This window comes from Megascapheus bottae, chromosome 15, assembly GCF_031878675.1.
Source record: "Megascapheus bottae isolate mThoBot1 chromosome 15, mThoBot2.hap1, whole genome shotgun sequence".
Classification (NCBI taxonomy): domain Eukaryota; kingdom Metazoa; phylum Chordata; class Mammalia; order Rodentia; family Geomyidae; genus Megascapheus; species Megascapheus bottae.
In genome coordinates this window covers 45,664,596-45,684,924 of record NC_143523.1, presented here as the reverse complement: position 1 = coordinate 45,684,924, position 20,329 = coordinate 45,664,596, and the positions used below count along the sequence as shown (strand labels likewise).

The window sequence follows — 20,329 nt, the reverse complement described above, 5'->3', positions numbered from 1 at the left end:
CAATTTGAGTAGCAGCAACAGTAAAATAAACACCAATGTTTTTGTCATTCTCTTTTATATTAAAAAATGACACCCCCCCCCCCCGTGCCAGTTTTTGAACCTAGACTCTGCCCCTGAGATTCTTTTTCTCAAGGCTAGTGCTCTACTGCTTGAGACATAGCACTACTTCTGGCTTTTTCTGAATAGAATATTGAAAATAAGTGTCTCATAGACTTCCCTACCTCGCTGGTTTCAAACCATAGTCTTCAGATTTGAGCCTCCTGAATAGGTAGGATTACAGGCGTGAGCCACCAAGCCAAGCAAAAATGACAGTCATTTTTGTGTCATTCCTGAGGTTTGAACTCAGGGTGTGGGTTTTTTCTTAGTCCAAGACTAGCTACAGGCACTCAACCAATGACACTTTGAATTAGCAAAGCTAAATCCTCAGCCTCTTACATAGTTCAGCCATAGTAACAGGGCTCTTAACTGCTTTGAGATTTATAGTTAATTTTGAGGCCAGTTAAGTCTGAAGTTGGCCTGGAATCTTTGATCAAAAGATTGCACCAGTGGGACATTCCCAGGAAGCTTAGCTCTAAGGATTTCAGATTAAAGTCAGTCCAGGCAAGAAAGTTTGTGAGACACATTTCTAATTACCAATCAAAAGGCTGGAAGAGGAGTTAGTAGCTCAAGTGATAGAGCATTATTCTTGAGTAAAAAAAACTCAGGGACAGTAACCAGGCCCTGAATTCAAGCCCCAGTCCTGACACTGAACAACAAAAACAGGATCACCCATATTTAATGAAAGCTTGTACATAACATAAATGATTTTCCTTTGTACATATTTTTACATAATTTATGGTGTTTATGTAATTTATATAACGTTTCAATATTTTTCATCTTCCCTGCTTGTAATGTATTCTTTGTACAGTCTGGACTTCCTTTACAATCCATTTTCTGCAACAAAACTGGATTTGTTTGATCAGGACCTCATTGCCAGAGGTTTTGTTTCCTACTTTGATGATGTTTACGGAAGCAGGTAAGTGACAGCTAGGATCAGATATAATAAGTCCAGTCTTGTAGTTATTCATGTACGATCAGTGCTCTAACTTGTTTTGATATAGCCTACAACTCTAGCTGGAAGCATTAGGTAGCTAAGATGAAGGAATAAGATAGTTGAATTTTTTCTATTTACTATTCCTAGAAACTATTTTTAGTCATTAATTCAAATTATTTTACTATTCTAGAAGTATTCCTCTTAAAATAAGGAAGTAGAATGTCATTAATGACACTCAGTGAAGAAATACCTTAAGTTACTTCCTTTGGGAAAAGTTAATTTTTTTTTTTTTTTATATTTTGCCAGTTCTGAGGCTTGAACTCAGGTCCTGGGCACTGTCCTTGAGCCAGAAAGAATAAGGCAACCATGACCCATAGCACCACTTCCAGCTTTTTCTGTGCATGTGGTACTGAGGAATTGAACCCAGGGCTTCGTACATGCTAGGCAAGCACTCTACCACTAGGCCATATTCCAGGCCCCTGGAGAAGCGAATTCTACAAATTCTGCATATTTACCTTTCAATGAAGTTATTTTTGTACCATCAAGTGGCCATTTCTTTTCTGCTTTCTTGGGTAATTTTATTTGTATTTAAGCTTAGATTGGCTGTTACTATGTTCTGTTTCACCAGTGTTTATTTTGCTACAAAAGGTCTTGGGTCTTGAGGAACTCACCCTGGGTCTAGAGAGCATCAAGAACTCTTCAGGAGTTTGAACTAATGCCTTCCTTTTCCAGTGACATAGCTTCTTTAATTAATCCCCAGAGATTTTTGTTCCTTGTGAAGCCGTAAACTGAGAACAGAAATACTGTCTTGAAATAAGTCTGAGTAGGTTTCATCTTTCCTCAACTCTCTTGGCTTTTTTTGAGTTTGGAAGTGTTGACAGTATCTTGAGCTGTCTTGGCAGATAATGAGGCCCAGAAGGAGAGTAGTCCTTGGGCAGGGGTCCAGATCCTTTCTTACCTCATTAGAGAGAATTCAGACTTGTCTGTTTGGTAGTTAGGGCATACTTAATCACGAGGACCCAGCATTTCAGCAGTTTGCAGAGAAGGTGATATGAAGGAACAGCTGCAAGTAAACCCCTATCTAGATCGGAGGAGATCAAGCACTCACTTCACTTGGAGGAGAGAAGGAAGGAAGCCTAGGGCTTAGCAGGGGTAAGTTACTTTTTCATCAACCTGTCTGCTTGCTTAGTTTATAATTCAGTAAAGTATTTATCACCCTAAGGAGTGTTAATCACCGATTAAGCAGCTGAATATAGTCTTAATAGCCACATTTTTTATGTATTCTCATTTTTGATACTTTCATAGCCTTTTTGAAGATCTCTCGTAAGGAGCTTCATTGCTCCTTCTCTTCACCTTCCATGGTTGTTTGGTGTTTGTTGGTAGAGAAATTTAACTGGGCCCTTCTAATCTGGAGATAGTGAGAAAATTATTGTGACTTAGGTGAAAGTTAGGGCTTTTGTTGATAGGAAAAACAGAAGAAACTTGTCTAGGAAGAGGTTACTACTTCAGCTTTTAATTTTAAGGTAAGTGTAGAATTTTTCTTGCCATCCAAGTTCATATTGTCTTAGCAATGCTTCATGTCATACAAAGATTTACTTGTTTTCTTACGGGCTGAGAATAAATTAAATTCCTCAGTCACTGAGGATAGCTAGAAAAAGTGATTCCCTTTCTAGGTAGGGTAGAATGAACTCTGTTCGTTCTTAGTGCTTGCTGCAATTCTTTCTGGCTTTATTCTTTTTTTTAATTTATAATTTTTTATTGTAATTAATAAAAGGGTTACATGATATTTGCTAGATAGAAGGTGCATTAATTCACATACATTGATACCCTTTCACATGTCTTGGTACCCATCACCTTTCCCCCCACCCACCACCCACCACCCGTCTTGGTTTTCCCCCCTTCCCTATCAAATTTCAAATAACCAAATACAAATAAATTCAATATATCAGATAACAAAGTGAGATACTGTAACAATATGAGATACCCAAGAGACAGCAAAGGAGATGAAAGATAACATAGTACATTAAGGACAACAATCATTCATTATATGGCTTTTGTTTCAGTATCCTGGAGGTCCTTCAATTAGCTTCATACTATATGGCCTTATATATCAAGGTTTTGCTCTATTGCAGATCTCTGCTAGTAGAGCCCAAAGTTTTTACTGGTTATGACAAATGAGGGAAACCATTTATTTATGCCCCCTCTAGCTTTTCTTTTTCTCAAAGTGCTTATATCTCTTGAACATGGAGCAGCCAGGTCCTTTGGTGGAAAAGTTAGGACCAAGGAAACTGGTTAGGCTTGGAGAACACAAAATCAGACATGAGTATAATTAGATAGATAGATAGATAGATAGATAGATAGATAGATAGATAGATAGATAGATAGAGGCAGGCAAACAGAGAGGGAAGGAAAGGGAAGAGAAGGAAAGGAAAAGAAGAAAGGAATGCAAATACCTCATTGCTAATCTTCTTGCCAGAACACTTCCACATTTGTGCTGTGGATCCATCAGTGTGTTCTAACCTAGAGAAGATTATTGTATTAGGGATTTCACCATAACCACTTCTCTACCCCAAGCATTGCGTTCCCTTTGACTTTTAGCCAGTTCAGCCAACCTTCCTGTTGCCAAGAGTTTTATTACTGAAGGAAGATACCTTTGAAAATGCAGTTGAGGCAGTACTTTTGGCTTTCAGCTGGCTTCCATTGCAGCTAAAAGGTTTGGATTTAAGAACCTTAAACTTGTTTCAAGTCAAAGATAGTTCCTGGCTGTTTCTCTTAACAATATTGGTCAAGAAAGATTAAATGTCAGGCCTTTTTTTTTTTTTTTTCTTCTGGCCATGGGGCATGAACTCTGGGCTTTAGGCACTGTTCCTGTGCTCTTCAGCTCAAGGCTAGTGCTCTATCACTTGAGCCCCAGTGCTACTTCCTGTCAGGCCATTTTTATAACAAAACATGATCCATAATACGAACTTATGATATCTTATTCACAGTAAAACCAAGCACTGCCATTGTTTTTTCTTAATCTTGTATCATTTTTTTGTGTCTAGAGACTGTAGAGCAGGGTATTAATAAATTTTTGTTTTTGTTGTTGCCAGTCTTAGGGCTTGGACTAAGGGCCTGGGCACTGTCCTTGGACACTTTTTGCTCAAGGCTAGTGCTCTGCCACTAGAGCCACAGCACCATTTCTGACTTCTTATGAGTATGTGGTACCAAGGAATTGAACCCAGGGCTTCATGCATGCAAGGTAAGCACTCTACCAGTAGGCAACACGCCTGGCCCCTTGGACACTTTGCTCAAGGCTAGAGCTCTGCCACTTGAGTCACAGCACTACTTTGAACCCAGGGCTTTGTACATGCTAGGTGAGCAATCTACCACTAGGCCACACTCCCTACCCAGGATATTAATAGCTTTTAGCCTTACTGTCTACAGATAAGTTTTTTCCTTCTACTTTCTTCCTTTCCCTCCTCACCTTCCTTCCTTAGTTGAGGTGAAATTCACATAGCAAAATTAATATTTTTAAGATGGCATTTAGAACATTTGCAGTGTTTATAAACACTACTCAGTGTAGTTCCAGAATATTTTTTCACCCCTCAGAGACAACCCTGTAATTGTAAAGCACTTCCCATCTGCCCTAGCATCTACCAGTCTGCATTCTGTCTCTTGAGTTTATTTATTCTTGATATTTTATATAATTGGAGTAATGTTACATGTAACCATTTGGTTGCTTTTTTTAAGTTTTGGCATTCATGTACAATGTAGCATGTATTGGTATTGTGTTTCTTTTTATGGCTAAATGTTATTCATATATATCTGTCTTCTGTGTCTATCTGTAATCTCAATTTGCTTATCCATTCTACCATTTGTTCACAATAGTGCTATTGTGAGCATTTATAGACATGTGTTTGTTAAGCTATCCATTTAAATTATTTGAGTTATATAGCTAAGAATAAAGTTACTGGTAATCATATATTAATTATATGTCTAACTTTCTAAAGAACTTTTACATTTTTTCTATAGTGTCTATATGATTTTTACCACCACCAGTACACAAGACTTTTGATTGCTATATATCCATCCTTATCAACATTTACAATTTTTTTAATATAGCCACTCTATTTAGTGTGAAGTTATGTCTTATTGTAAAATTTTTCTCCTTTGTCAATACCAGGGTTTTACTTGAGGATCTCATGCATTTTGGGCAAGTGTTGTAGCACTTTTGTGTCTTCCTCAGCAATTTTTTTCCTGTATGTATTTCTAGATGAAAGTTTCAAATTTCTACCCTAACTAACCTCAGATGATGACCTTTCAAGCTGTGGCATCCTGTATAAATGGGACCACAGATGTGTAGGCCATCATGCCTGACTTATTGAGATGGTTTCTGGCTAACATTTTACCTTGTCTGACCTCCACTCAAATCCTCCTAATATCTGCCTCACGAGTAGCTGAGATTATAGGAGAACCATCCTATGGAGACTTCATTGTAATTTAACTGACATTTTCCTAATGACTTATTGGACATTTGCATATATTTGGAAAAAAGTGTTTATTCCAGTACCTCATTGGATTTTAGTTATATTTTTTCTTTCAGTGTTGAGTTATAGAAGTTCTTTAGATAGTCTAGATATTAATTCCCTAGATATACTGTTTGTATATGTTTACCATTTTTGTGGTTTGTCATTTCATTCTGTTAATAGTATCTTTTTGTGTGTTTACCAGTCCTGGGGCTTGAACTCAGGGACTGAGTACTGTCCCTGAACCATATTCCACTTCTAGTTTTTGAGTGGTTAATTAGAGATGAGAGTCTCACAGGGACTTTTCTGCCTTGGATAGCTTCTAACTATGATCCTTATATCTCAGCCTCCTAAATAGATAGATTTATAGGTGTGGGTCATCAGCACCCAGCCTGTCTCTAACATTTTGTGCTCAGTGCCAGGACTCTACCACTGGAGCTACAGCCCTACTTCCAGCTTTTTTTAATGGCTAAATAAAGAGTCTCATAGACTTTCCTGTGTAGACTGGTTTAGATCTGTGGTATTCCGATCTCAGCCTCCTGAATAACAAGGATTATAGATGTGAACCACCATGATAATGTGTTTTATTTTTATTTTGGGGGATGGTGGGGATTGAACCCAGAGCTTTCTACATGTTAGGCACATGTACTAATAATCCTATACCTCCTGCTTGATAGTGTCCTTTAATTCGCAAAAGGTTTGAACTTTAATGTAGTACAATTTAGCTTATTTTTTGTTGTGTTGCTTGTCCTTTTGGTGTCAAATCTAAGGAACTATTCCTAAGTCAATGTAATGAAGCTTTCCTCATAGATTTTCTTTTTCTTTCCTTCCTTCCTTCCTTCCTTCCTTCCTTCCTTCCTTTCTTTCTTCCTTTCTTTCTTTCTATTTTTATTTGTCAGTTGTGGGACTTGAAGTCTGGGCATAGGTGTTGCCCCTGAGCTCTTCAGTTCAAGGCTACCGCTCTGCCCTGAGCCACAGCCCCATTTCCCATTTTCTAGTGATTAATTGGGGATAAGAGTCCTAGGACTTTAGTGCTCAGGCTGGCTTTGAACCCCAGTCCTCAGATCTCAGCCTCATGAGTAGCTAGGATTACAGGCGTGAGCCACGGCACCCAGCTCCTTATAGATTTTTCTTCTAAGGCTTTTATAGTTCTTCTAAGGTTTTTGTTTTTTGTTTTTTGGTGTTTTGTTTTGTTTTTGTAGGTCTTGGGGCTTGTACTCTGGGCCTGGGCGCTGTCCCTGAGCTCTTCCTTTCAGGGCTACTGCCCTACCCCTAGAGCCACAGCCCCACTTCCCGTTTTCTGGTGATTAATTGGAGATAAGAGGCTCAAAATCTTTTGTGCCTGGGCTGGCTTTGAACTTTGCTCTTGATCCTCAGATCTCAGCCTCCTGAGTAGCTAGGATTACAGGCATGAGCCACCATGCCTGGCAGTTCTTCTAAGGTTTTATTTTTATTTATTTTTTTAATGATTGAGGGGGTTTTGGGTTTTTTTGCCAGTCCTGGGCTTGGGCTCAGGGCCTGAGCTTTCTTAAGGCTAGAGCTCCACCACTTGAGCCACAGCACCACTTCTGGCTTTTTCTGTGTGTGTGGTACCAGGAATCAAACCCAGAGATAAGTGTATGCTAGGCAAGCACTCTCCCACCAGGCCATGCTTCCAGCTCTCTTCTAAGTTTTTAGACTTTACATTCAAACTTGAGTCAACTATTTTGTTACTTCCAAGATTGTTCTTGTCTTCTACAGTCATGCTGAATACTTCTCTGTACTTAGAATTCCTTTTTCCCAATTTTATTTATTCAAAGTGTTAAATCTAAGATCAATTCCAACTGCTACCTGCTTTATAAAGTCTTCCAAAATACTTGAGCTACTAAACAGAATCTCTCTTGATTTCCCATTACGGCTTTAGTTTCACTAAAGAATGTAGATAGTACCTTATTGCTTAGATCTAAGCTCACTATTTAGATGAAAGGTACTTTTTTTTTTTTTTGTCAGTCATGGGGCTTGAACTCTGGGCCTGGGTGCTGTCCCTGAGCAGTTTTTCATTCAAATTACCACTCTACCACTTTAGCCAGCCACTTACAGTTTTCTGATACTTAACTGAAGACAAGAGTCTCATGGTACCCAGACTGGCTTTGAACCACGATCTCAGTCTCCTGAGTAGCTAGGATTACAGGAGTGAGCCATAAGCTCCCAGCTTCTTTCTTTCTTTCTTTTTTTTTTTTAGACAGATTGCTGTATACTCCAGACTGACCTTGACTTTGCAGTCTTCCTACTTCAGCCTTCCAAGTATTGTTTACAGGTATAAACCCTCAACCAGCAAGTATACACACACACATACACATTTGTTTTCATTTTTGTATTTTGCAAGAGATTTTATCTATAAATTAATAAATATATGTGGAATTAATGAATATTTAAACCTTTTTCAGTGTTGTTGGGCACCTCTGGCTCATACCTGTAATCTTAGCTATTCAAGAGTCTAAGATCTGATTATCACAGCCCAAGCAGGAAAGCCTGTGAAGCTCTTATCTCCAGTTAACCACCAGAAAACTGGAAGTTGTATTGTGACTCAGAGTGGTAGAGTGCTAGCCTTGAGCTAAAATGCTCAGGGACAGTACTCAGGCCCAGAGTACAAGCCCCACAATCAACCAAAAATTTTTTTTCAACTGTGGTCTCTTGGGTCTATTCAGCCTTTTTGAAAGTTTCTGGAGAAAATGAGACAGCTAAGTTGAATGTCATAGTGTCTCAGCTACGTAGTGGATGAATATGGTCTTAATTCTGTTTCAGAACTTAATCTGTTTTGGAAATTATCTTCCTAATTTGCCTGATTTATTTTGGCTACATAAATCTTCGCATTGTGATGCTCCTTTTGTTTTGTATTTAGATTGTATTTCTTGATTTATTGTTGATAAGTATTTTATCTCATCAATCAGATTAGATTAGCTAATTCTTCCATTGATGGTAGTTCTGGACAACCAAAATTTTGGTTGAGAATCCAGGTTCAAAGCCAGCTCTGGCAGAAAAATCTGAAAGACTCCATCTCCAAGTAACCAGTAAAATGTAGGAATAGAAGTGCGACTCATGTAGTAGAATGCCTTTTTTTTTTTTTTGGCCAGTTCTGGGGCTTGAACTCAGGGTCTGAGCACTGTCATTGGATTTTCTCAAGGCTACAGTTCTAGCACCACTTCTGGCTTTTTCTTTGTATGGGATACTGAGGTATTGAACTTTGTGCATGATAGGTAAGCACGCTACCACTAGGCTCTGCTCCTGTCCTAGAATGCTACCTTTTAAGCAAGCAAGCTGAGCACGAGCCCAGAGTTGAAGAGCATGTGTGTGTGTGTGCGCGCACGTGTGTTTGTGAGTGCGCGCACATGTGTGCGCGCACAGACACACCAATATAGTCTCCCTACAGAAAAATAAATATTACAGATAAGCTTGAAGTCTTCCTAATCAGTCCAGTTCCCTACTCAGAGTCATGTAGTCATTGTTAGAGCTCTGCTACATCTTTTGCTGTGCATTTTTTTTCTTTTTTGGTGGGTCATGGGGCTTGAACTCGGCCTGGGCACTGTCCCTGAGCCAAGCCCCACTTCCCGTTTTCTAGAGGTTAACTGGAGATAAGAATCTCAGGTCCATGTGGGCCGGGAGTTTGGCCTAGTGGTAGAGTGCTTGCCTAGCATGCACAAAGACCCGGGTTCAATTCCTCGGTACCACATATATAGCAAAAAGCCAGAAGTGGTGCTGTGGCTCAAGTGGTAGAGCCCTATCCTTGAGGAAAAAATCCAGGGACAGTGCTCAGGCCCTGAGCTCACGCTCAGGACTGGCAAAAAAAAAAAAAAGAATCTCAGGTCCTTTTGTGCCCAGGCTGGCTTTGAACCTTGATCCTCAGATCTCAGCCTCCTAGTATCTGGGATTACAAGTATAAGCCACCGAGCCTGGCTTTTCTATGCATCTTTAAAAATTTGAAATTGTCTTTATAAACGTGATGTAGAGAAGGGTTACAGTTACATAAGTCAGGTAAAGAGTACATTTCTTTTTGGACATCTTCACTCCTTCTCTTGCTGTCAGTTTTTCCCTCTCTACATATTTAATGTATATTTAGATCTAGAACTTCATCTGTTACAATCATGTAAATTATATTCATATATAATTTCTAAATCTTTCCGCACTTTCCTATAGTGATCAATAATGCAAGAATACTAAACCTTACTGATCTGGGTCTAATAAACTGAAATAAGAGGTTAAAGGTCAGCATCTAAAATCACCATATGTCCAGTTTGACAAATTTCATTCTAGATTTGTTTTGAATATAGTCCCTAGGTATCTTTGGACAGGCCATGGCTCCACGTTCTCAGAGACGAAGGCACAAGAAGTTTTCATCAGATGCTCCTATGATTGGGAACCCATCCACAGTTGTGACTCCAGTAGCTCCAACCCTCTCAAAACCTGGTCCTAGCATTGATGCCCTTGGCTTCTTCTCCTTGGACAGTAATGTTCCTGGCCTATCCCAGCTGATCCTTGAAAAGCTGAACATGAAAAGCTATGACGAATTTAAGTGAGTGATCAATTCTATGAGAGAGAGACTTACTGTCTGTGGTAGAAGTAATTAGGCATATGTTGGATACTTTTATTTAGGGATTTTCTCATTTTGACTTTTGACAGATATATATATATTATTTATTTATTTATTTTTTGTCAGCTGTGGGACTTATCTTTGAGCCTGGGCACTGTCCCTGAGCCACAGTGCCACTACTGATTTTCTGATGATTAATTGGAGATAAGTCTCAGACTTTAGTGCCTGGGCTGGCTTTGAACCTGGATCCTCAGGTCTCAGCCTCCTGAATAGCTAGGATTACAGGCATGAGCCACTGCGCCCAGCTAGAAATTTAATTTGCTTAAGTAAGAAATGATATAAAATGAAAGTATGTGAAATTGAATAGGAGACAAGGTATGGGATCGAAGAGATTTTTAGATACCCTTTTCCTTACAGCACTTTTTTTTTAAATGTTGTCTTTACAGGTTGGTAGTAGATGGGGGTAAACCTGCATCAGACTTTGGATTTCGATGTCCTAAAGAAATGTTCCAAAAGATGGAGGACACATTCCGATTTTGTGCTCATTGTAGAGCACTGCCTAGTGGCCTTTCAGACTCCAAGGTTCTCCGACGATGTAAGAGGTGATTTGTTGTATGCTAATAGGGGAGACATTTGGAAGTAACTCTATGCTAAGCTTTGAATTTTAAGGTTTAAGTTTTAAGTTTATTCCTGATTTTGTATAACAAAAGCTACAGAGAAATTAGAGCACAGTGCTAATTTCTCTTAGTTTTGGTGCTGTGGGAGACACTTCCAGACTCTCTTCTTGAATCCTCAAGGGTTAAAACTACAATCTCAGGGCCAGGAATTTGGCCTAATGGTAGAGTCCTTGCCTAGCATGCATGAAGACCCTGGTTCGATTCCTTGGGACCACATACATAGAAAAAAGCTGGAAGTGGTGCTGTGGCTCAAGGGTAGAGCTCTAGCTTTGAGAAAAGTCCAAGGACAGTGCCCAGGCACTGAGTTCAAGCCCCACAACTGGCCAAAGGAAAAAAAAAATACAATCTCACTGGGTGCAGTGGCTCACACCTATAATCCTAGCTACTCAGATCTCAGGATCTGAGGATTGAGTTTCGAAACTAGCTTTAGCACAAAAGAACCTGAGACTCTTACCTCCGATTAATCTCTAGAAAATGGGAAGTGGAGGTTGACTCAAAAGTAGGGGCCTGGAGTTTGGCCTAGTGGTTAAAGTGCTTGCCTAGCATGCACGAAGACCCGGGTTCAATTCCATGGTACCACATACATAGAAAAAAAGCCGGAAGTGGTGCTGAGGCTCAAGTGGTAGAGCTCTAGCCTTGAGAAAGTCCAAGGACAGTGCTCAGGCCCTGAGCTCAAGCCCAGGACTGGCAAAAAAAAAAAAAAAAAAAAAGTAGGGTGGTAGTCTTGAGCTGAAGAGCTCAGAGACAATGCCTAACTTGAGTTCAAGCCCCATGACCCATGAAAAACAAAACAAAAACTACAATCTCTTTTGGAAAAGTTAAGGTTAAACCATGCCTGTTTCAAGAGAGTAGTTGCAATTTTTTGTTGGTTTTTGTTTTTTTTTTTTCAAAAGAGATATAAGCTGGGTGGTGGCTCATGCCTGTAATCCTAGCTACTCAGGAGGCTGAGATCTGAGGATCAAGGTTCAAAGCCAGATGGGTAAAAAAGGACCTGAGACTCTTATCTCCATTTAACCCCTTGAATACAGGAAGTGGGGTTTGGCCCAAGGGTAGGGTGATATAGCCTTGAGCTGAAGAGCTCAGGGACAGTGCCTAGGCTGAGTTCAAAGCCCATGACACACCAAAAAAAACAAAACAAAACAAAAAGACGAGAGAGAGAGAAATGTAAAATTTTGCTATTCCTGATGGTTGATGATATGAAGTAATGCTGGCATGTAATTGCATTCCCAGTCACATCTGCCTGCCCTGCCAAATCAGTTCCTACAGTTGGTACTTCCTCAGTTGTTCTTCCTCTCTGTACCCATTTCCATATTTCTTTTAGATGTTTCTTTTAGATGCAGGTATCTTATTGGTATAAGAACATCTATTTTTGTGGCCCATTCTCTTAGGTGCAGAAATGTCTACTACTGTGGTCCAGAGTGCCAGAGATCAGACTGGCCAGAACACAGAAGGGTTTGTCATGAACTTGGTCTCGTGGCCTTGGATCGTCTCATGGAATGGCTTCTGGTCACAGGTGGAATGCTGATGTTATGAACTTTGCCATAATGGTCATAAATGGTTGTTCTTAGAGAAAAATATGCAAGCATGTTATTATAGGAAAAAAACTGAGGAATTAGAGAAGAGAAATCATGGAGGGATTAGTGATCATTAATGAGAAATGAAATTTTGAAGCCAGGTGAGATTAAGTCACTTCTTATTTCTTCTTCCCCTCAGGTGATTTTGTCCTACCATCAGGACCTTGGCCATGGGCTGCTGAAACTGTACAGGACTGGGATACCTGGTTTTCAATGAGGGAGTTACAGCTGGATACCATATTGAATGCTGTGCTAGGTAGTCATGCTATGACTACTCTGTGGACCAGTGTAGAAAGGCCAAGGCCAGAGCCAGATGTCCTAAAGGGCTCTTTAAAACGGCTGCTGACAGATGTCTTGTCACGGCCCTTGACACTGGGCCTAGGGCTTAGGGCTCTGGAAATAGATGTTGGGAAGACTGGAGGCTGCACATTGCATGTGGCTGGTGCTTCCCATGTGGAGACATTTCTCTCCCATTCTGGGGACTACAATGAACTTGGATACATGTTTCCAGGACACCTTGGCCTTCATGTAATCATGGTGGGTGTGGATGTTGCTACTGACTTTTTACAGAGCACCTCAGCTTCATCCTTGGAACCTGGCACAGTTCAGCTTAGTGGCCACAGAGGACTCTATCATGACTTCTGGGAGGAGCAGGTAGAGACTGGGCACATAGCCCATCCAGATATGGTGGTGGCATTCCATCCAGGTAAGAGCCATTGATTTCAGAGAAGTGCTTGTTGGCTCCCATGAGAATTTTCCATTTTGCTTCTTACATCTCCTGTCTTTGGAACCCTTTATATTTGATCTCATTAATCACAATAATGTGATGATTGTTTCCCAGTGTTTCAACACTGGGTTGAAAATTTTAGAGAGGGTAGAAAAGAATCTTGTGTATCATGATGATCTTGATAAATATTGGGAATGAGTAACATGAGGGTTGGGGCAGACACTGTTGAAGAACTATTTTGCTATCCTGGGTGCCAGTGGCTCATGACTGTAATCCTAGCTACTTAGGAGGCTGAAATCTGAGGTTCAAGGTTCAAAGCCAGCCCACGCACAAAAGAACCTGAGACTCTTTATATCCAATTAGCCTCTTAAAAAAAAAACGGGAAGTGGGGCTTGGCTCAAGGGTAGGTCAGTTGCCTTGAGCTGAAGAGCTCTGGGACAGTGCCCAAGGCCTAGGCCAATTCAACCACCAGGACTCACAAAAAAACCAAAAACAAACAAAAAACCCCTATTTGTTCTTAAGGTCTAGCTCAAAAAATCACCCCCCACCCTCCCTCCTGCCTTTACATTTTCATTCCCATTCTGGTTCTGTAGGTTTCCATGCTTCCCCACACTTGATGGAATCTTGGCTACCTACTCTACTGCTGGTTCGTGACTATGAGATCCCTACGTTGATTACGCTTTACAGGTTTTGATCTTTTCCTATTTATGATACTTCTGTGGTTCACTTATATATATCTTTAGCCATAGGAGCTCATTTTGTGCCCATGTTTTGTCTGGAGAGATGTTCTTTCCCCTGTGTCTTATTTTATTAGAACAAAAGTTGTGGTACTTAACCAGAGATTTAGTGAGACATTTTGGGAGGAAGGCATAGTCTAGTCCAGGCTTGATAAGCACAGAAATGTCATGCTCTAAAGCAATTGTTATTCTTTTCTCATAATAGTAGAGCAATATTTCTTTTCTCCCACAGCCAACAGGAATTAGCAGCCTCTTTACAGATCCTAATGGACCTGGATACACACATCATTGGCTACGGAGCTAATCCTTTCACATCTCTCAAACCTGAACAGGTCTATTCTAATCCCAACAAGCAACCAGTATACTGCAGTGCTTACTACATAATGTTTCTTGGAAACTCTTCCTGCCAGCTAAAGAAAGGTAATTAGATATTACATGGTGGGATTTAAATAGCTAAACCAGATCCTCACTGAATACCGGAGAAATGAAAAGACTATGATGAAGTTACCCTGTTGATTCAGATGGTGACCAACTTTGAAATATATCCTTAACTTCATTCAACACTCAAATAAACTGAATGAGAGCTCATTTCTTAGAGCTTGTAATAGCTGGGTATAGTAATACATGTCAGTAATCCCAGCACTTAGAAGGCTGAGGCAGAAAGATCACAAGTTAAAGGCTAACTTGGGCTACATAACAAGAAACTATTTCAAAAGGAAAAAAAAGACGAAGAGATTAGTCAAAGTAATGATTAGAGTTACTTGGTATCGAGCAATTGAGAATCTAGAGTTCCTAATAGTTTCCTCTGTGTGAAAGGTACCTGTTGAACAGAAATGGATGATACTGAAGACAAGAATGAGAATGTCCTGATTCTTCTTTCTAAAAATAAACAACAACAACAACAACAACAAAAGACTTTCTGGTGTAACAATTCCAACTTAAAAATGGAAGTATTAATGACGAGTCAAGAAGTTTTTGGTGTAAGGATCCTATTTCCTGATTTTTTTCTGGAGAAATGTCTCTTTGCCCTTCTGTCTTTTTTAAGGGTAAGGAGGGGGAAGATTCTGACTTGAGAGAGCCCTGGTATTGTACTTACTTATCTCAGGGTATATCAGATTTCACCTGGATATAGTGGAGTTGTCAACTTTGTTCTACAATAAATTAGGGATTTTTTTTTTTTTTTTTGTATATGTTGTCCAAACTGATTCAGAACTCTCGAGGTCTAGCAATTATCTTGTCCTAGTCTTTTAAGTATGGGGACTAAAGATAATTGCCACTGCATTTAGCCACTCTGGAACCTTTTAAGTCACTGTTTGCTTTATTTCTAGTACTAGCAAATATTTCTCATCTGCATAAAACCTCAATAGTAGAGGTTTCTTTCATGCCAATGGAAGTTTAGTATCAACTCTGCCTGCTATACCACCACAAATTTGTCTTGGGTTACTCTTATCATACTCTCAGGAGTGGGAAAGTCCTTAGATATTTATTTATACAACCATTCCATGACTTTCATAGCCATAAAATCTGATACCGTGACACATATACATTTGTACTTTTATTGTCTGTTTCTGTGGGGGAAATGTTAGAGTTCACTTATTCATTCAAAACTTTTAATTAGGACTGGAGGCATGGCTGAAGCAGTAAAATACTTGCTTATCAAGTGAAAACCCCTTAATTTCAGTCTCCAATACATCAAAAAGTAAACATAAAAACTGAGGTATTTATTAAATGAAACATGGTATTGTTGCTTTGAGGCAGAAAAGTGAATGAAATCTGTCCTCATTCTTAACCTAGGAAAAGAAATAATATGTATACAGTTAGACTTTTATTACAAAGTGTAATCTGGGATAGGAAACATAAGAGAGACTAGAGGCTGAGTAAAATAGTGATAACTTTGGTAAATGATAGTGATATTGTTGATTAAAATGTTATGGAACAGAGGGTAAGACATTACAAATAGACCCTGGGAACAGAAGTTTTAAGGCAAAAAACAGGGAGAATACATTGAGTGGTTAAATATAAATGAAGGCTGGAAAGTAGATTGGGATCATATTGTAGATGGGACCTAGCCAGCTGGTCAGCTTTGGGTTTTTGTAGAAATATGACTCCTGAGGCAACCATCAAATATCTATGTGTCCCAAGATAAACTTCTATAAGAAGTGATCAAGAGGGCTGGAGTTTGGCCTAGTAGTAGAGTGCTTGCCTAGCATGCACAAAGACCTAGATTTGATTCTTCAGTACCACATATACAGAAAAAGCCGGAAGTGGTGCTATGACTTAAGTAGAGCTCTATCTAGCCTTGAGAAAGTCCAAGGGCAGTGCTCAGGCCCTGAGTTCAAGCCCCAGGACTGGCAAAAAGAAAAAGAAAAAAAAGTGACCAAGATAATGTAGCATTGGACAGACGTGTGTGTATATATATGTGTGTATATATATATATACGTGTATATATATATGTATATATACATATATATATACGTATATATATGTATATATATCGGTGAAATAGGATTAATATGATCTTAGTTCTTTTGGGCTTCTATTAAAAGTATAAACTGGATGGTTTATAAGAAATATATTTCTAGGGAGTTTTTGAAATCAGGAAGTCAAAGTTCAAGGCTCTAGCAGTTGATGTATCTGATGAGTTCTCATTTTCTGGCTTACAGAAGGATCTTTTATATTGTGTCCTTTCATGATAGAAAGAGGCTAAAGTATACTTAATAGGTTTATATTTATATATATATATATATATATATATATGGGTTTACACCTATAATCCTAGCCACTCAGGAAGCTGAGATCCAAGGATTGCTGTTCAAAGTCTTCCCAGGCAGGAAAGTTTGTGATACTCTTATCTCCAATAAACCACCAAAGAGCTGGAAGTGGCTCAACTAGTAGAGGTTAGCCTTGAGCACAAAAGCTCAAGAATAGCACCCAATCCTGGAGCTTGAACACACAAAAAACCCTTGAAAATATTTTAAAAGAAAGAAATCAGATGCTAGTTTGTGGTTTGAGGCTAGCTCAGAGAAAAACTAAAGCAAAAATAAACATTTGGGGTATCACTCAAATGGTAGAGGATTTGGCAAGCAACCCCAAGGCCCTGAATTTGAACCCTACTATACCCCTCCCACCAAAAAAACAAAAAAACTAAACACAACTGATCACATCTTTTTTTTTTTTTTTTTTGGTGGGGCTTGGAGCTTGAACTCGGCCTGGGCACTGTCCCTGAGCTCTTTGGCTCAGGGCTACTGACCTACTTCTGGGACTGGGTGTTGTCCTTGCACTCTTCAGCTCAAGGCTACTGCTCTATCCTTGAGCCAAGCCCCAGTTCTAGAGGTTTTAAAGCCCCATTTTCTAGAGCTTAATTGGAGGTAAGAGTCTCAGGTCCTTTTGTGCTCGGGCTAGCTTTGAACCTCGATCTTCAGATCTCAGCTTCCTTTGTAGCTAGGATTATAGGTGTGAGCCACTGCTCTCAGCGTGATCACATTTTTGGAGGCATTAATATGAAATGTCCGGTATAGCCATGTCTCTGAAGACACAAAGTAGATTCGCGTATGTATATCAATAGACAGGATCGGGGGCGGGGAGTTTGGCCTAGTGGTAGTGCTTGCCTAGCATGCACGAAGACCCAGGTTCGATTCCTCAGTACTGTAAGGTCTGCAGAAAGGAAACTCCATGCAGTTCAGGAGAAGAGGGTATATTGTGTGAGGAAAGAGCAGACTCCTGCCGCCCAAAATGGAGTCCGATGAGCACCCAGGAAGTGAGAGATTATATAGGGGGAGGGGCATAGCCACAGTGGAAGTGGATGTGATCTCAGAGGATGGGGAAATACCTCAGACTGGGGGACATCCCACTGCCCCAAGGCATGCCAGTTGCCAGAGTTACAGGAACTGGGCCGAGATTTCCAGGGTGCAGGACGAGAGAGCCAAGGGAAGAAGTCATTTCTTCCAGGCAGACCTAACAGGTACCACATATAAAGAAAAAAGCTGGAAGTGGTGCTGTGGCTCAAGTGCTAGATCTCCAGCCTTGAGAAAAGTCCAAGGACAGTGCTCAAGCCCTGAGCTCAAGCCCCAGGACTGGCAAAAAAAAAAAAAAAGGCAGGATGAGATTTCTTTGTAGTAGTGATGAAATCATTTTCAAATTTTAATAATGGAACACAATTCTTTGACACTATCAAAATCCTTTGAATTGCATATTTTACATGAATAAATTACATTAGTAAAGCTTTAACAAAAACTTTCTAAAGTCAGTATACAAAATGAAAGGATCATGTTCACAGCTACCATTGAAAAATAGCATAGGAACCAACAGCAGGTAGTTTATACCTATAATCCTAGCTCAGGATGCTGAGATCTGGGACTTCTGACAAATCCAAGAGAATTGGGGCAAGAGAGAGCTGGAATTAGAAGTGGGGCTCAAGTCGTTAGAGTACTAGCTGTGATCAGAAAAAGTCCTGAGTTCAAGTATCAGTACTGGCATGCATGTGTATACAGCAAATATACAAAAAAAAGGAAAGGAAAAAGATTCCTATGGGATAGCACTATCCTACAACTAATTAGGAAAGAAGTGTGCTTATTTTAATAAACAGTAAACAAGGGAAGAGGTTGACATTTTCCAAAAATAAGTATACTCTTGGACTGGCGTCCTCCTGGTTAGGCTGAGTCTGTCTTCGTTGATGGATGTCGGCCGTCGAATTTGTGACTTTGACAAAGAGTGACATCATGGCAGGTGCAGAAAATAAAAGCCAATTCCAGTTCATTGCTATCAAGAAGTATTTTAATTTGTACACTCTCACAGGTAGAATGAATTGTATACTGGCCACATATGGAGGCATTGCTTTGCTGGTCTTTAAGTTAAGGTCTAAAAAGACTCCAGCTGTGAAAGCAACATAAATGGATTCTAAAATGTCTGACGACCTCTGCTAAATTCCCAAGCCTGGAGAAGCTAATGTCAGCTTATCATGTAATACTCAATTTGTACAATAAACTATGAACCTGGAAAAAAAGTGTATTATTTATTTATTTAGTGGGTCATGGAGCTTGAACTCAGCCTGGGCACTGTCCCTGAGTTCTTCAGCTCAAGGCTACCTCCCTCCCCTTGAGCCAAGCCCCACTTCCCATTTACTAGAGGTTAACTGGAGATAAGGGTCTCAGGTCCTTTTGTGCCTGAGCTGGCTTTGAACCTTAATCCTCAGTTCTCAGCCTCCTGAGTAGCTAGGATTACAGGTGTGAGCCACAGCACCTGGCCTAGCTATAAAAAATTTAACACAGCAAACTAGCATGGATTTTGAGGGCCAAATATAGAGCACTTACTGTTAACTCTAGAGGTAGCCTTGTTTTATAAGCTTACATTCTATTGTAAAAGACAATTCTATTGGTAAACAATTTCAAATGCGCTTAATTCTATAGAGAATAGTAAGATCATGTATATGTATATATCACTAGTAGTAGTGTTAGAGAGTATCTCTAAAGGAATAACATTTGCAGTGCTACAGTAGAGTCCATTCAAAGTAGAAGCAACAGAAGTATAGAAGTCTGAGAATTTGTTTTTAGGCTGAAGCTTGTTTGGACAGAAGGCCACTACAAGAATTTAAGCCATTAAGGATGAAAATAGAATAGATGGGAACCAATGTTTAGTACCTAGCAATTATTCAGTACTTTAGATTTTATCCTGATTGCAATGGGAAGCTCTTAAGGAGGTTAATCAAGAGGGTGATAGGACTCATTTATTTTCTAGAAAGTTCTTAACCTCAACTCTATTGACTTTTGGGGCCAAATCTATGTTGTAGGGATTGTAGAATGTTTGGTAGCATCCTACAACATCATAAGCATTATGGGATATTTAGTCTCATCTCCAGCCTCTAGATGCTAATGCCCATCCCAACCAAAAGTACCTTGTTGCCAAGTGTCCACTAGTGACAAAATTAGTTTTCTAACTACATAAAATGTATGTGGGCCAGGAGTTTGGCCTAGTGGTAGAGTGCTTGCCTAGCATGCACAAAGACCCAGGTTTGATTCCTCGGTACCATATACATAGAAAAAGCTCAAGCAGTAGAGTGCTAGCCTTGAGAAAGTCCAAGAACAGTGCTCAGGCCCTGAGCCCAAGCCCAGGACTGGCAAAAAAAAAAATAGTATGTAGTATGTGCACTTAAGCACTAACTGAATAGGTATTCCCATTAAGAGAAGCATAGCTTCTATTTCATAGAAACCTGAACACAAGATGACTGTCCAGAAGAGCGTGTGCTGGGCTCAAGGTTGGCCCTCTACCACTTGAACCACAGCTCCACTTCTGGCTTTTTGTGACTAATTGGTTATAAAGTTGCATTTACTTTCCTTCACTGGACTGGCTTTGCACAGTGGTCCTCAGATCTCAGCCTCCTGAATAGCCAGGATTACAGGCGTGAGCCACCACCTACATATGTTTTATTACTAAGTTTGTAAGGTTAATAAAGGTAAGTTAAATGCACAAGTCTTCAGATTCCACTGTTAATTATGTCTTGGTGATCATAA

The 20,329-nt window shown here is 39.8% G+C and overlaps 1 protein-coding gene and 1 pseudogene across 2 annotated transcripts; both read left to right on the top strand.

The window, feature by feature from the left end:
- Positions 1–98: 98 nt before the first annotated feature.
- On the top strand, positions 99–16,462 carry Mss51 (MSS51 mitochondrial translational activator). 2 transcript variants are annotated; one of them, XM_090346558.1, is made up of 8 exons: positions 99–1,015; positions 9,849–10,090; positions 10,555–10,710; positions 12,174–12,298; positions 12,499–13,065; positions 13,680–13,773; positions 14,056–14,243; positions 14,640–16,462. In XM_090346558.1, the coding sequence occupies exons 2-8, from the start codon at positions 9,873–9,875 to the stop codon at positions 14,648–14,650; spliced, it is 1,359 nt and encodes a 452-aa protein (XP_090202684.1). In that variant the 5' UTR covers positions 99–1,015; positions 9,849–9,872; the 3' UTR covers positions 14,651–16,462. The 2 variants fall into 2 exon arrangements, with proteins under 2 accessions (XP_090202684.1, XP_090202685.1); XM_090346559.1 differs by lacking the exon at positions 14,640–16,462 and having other exon boundaries at positions 14,056–14,251.
- Positions 16,463–16,579: 117 nt separating this feature from the next.
- On the top strand, positions 16,580–18,813 carry LOC150054283 (ATP synthase F(0) complex subunit k, mitochondrial pseudogene; annotated as a pseudogene).
- Positions 18,814–20,329: the final 1,516 nt, after the last annotated feature.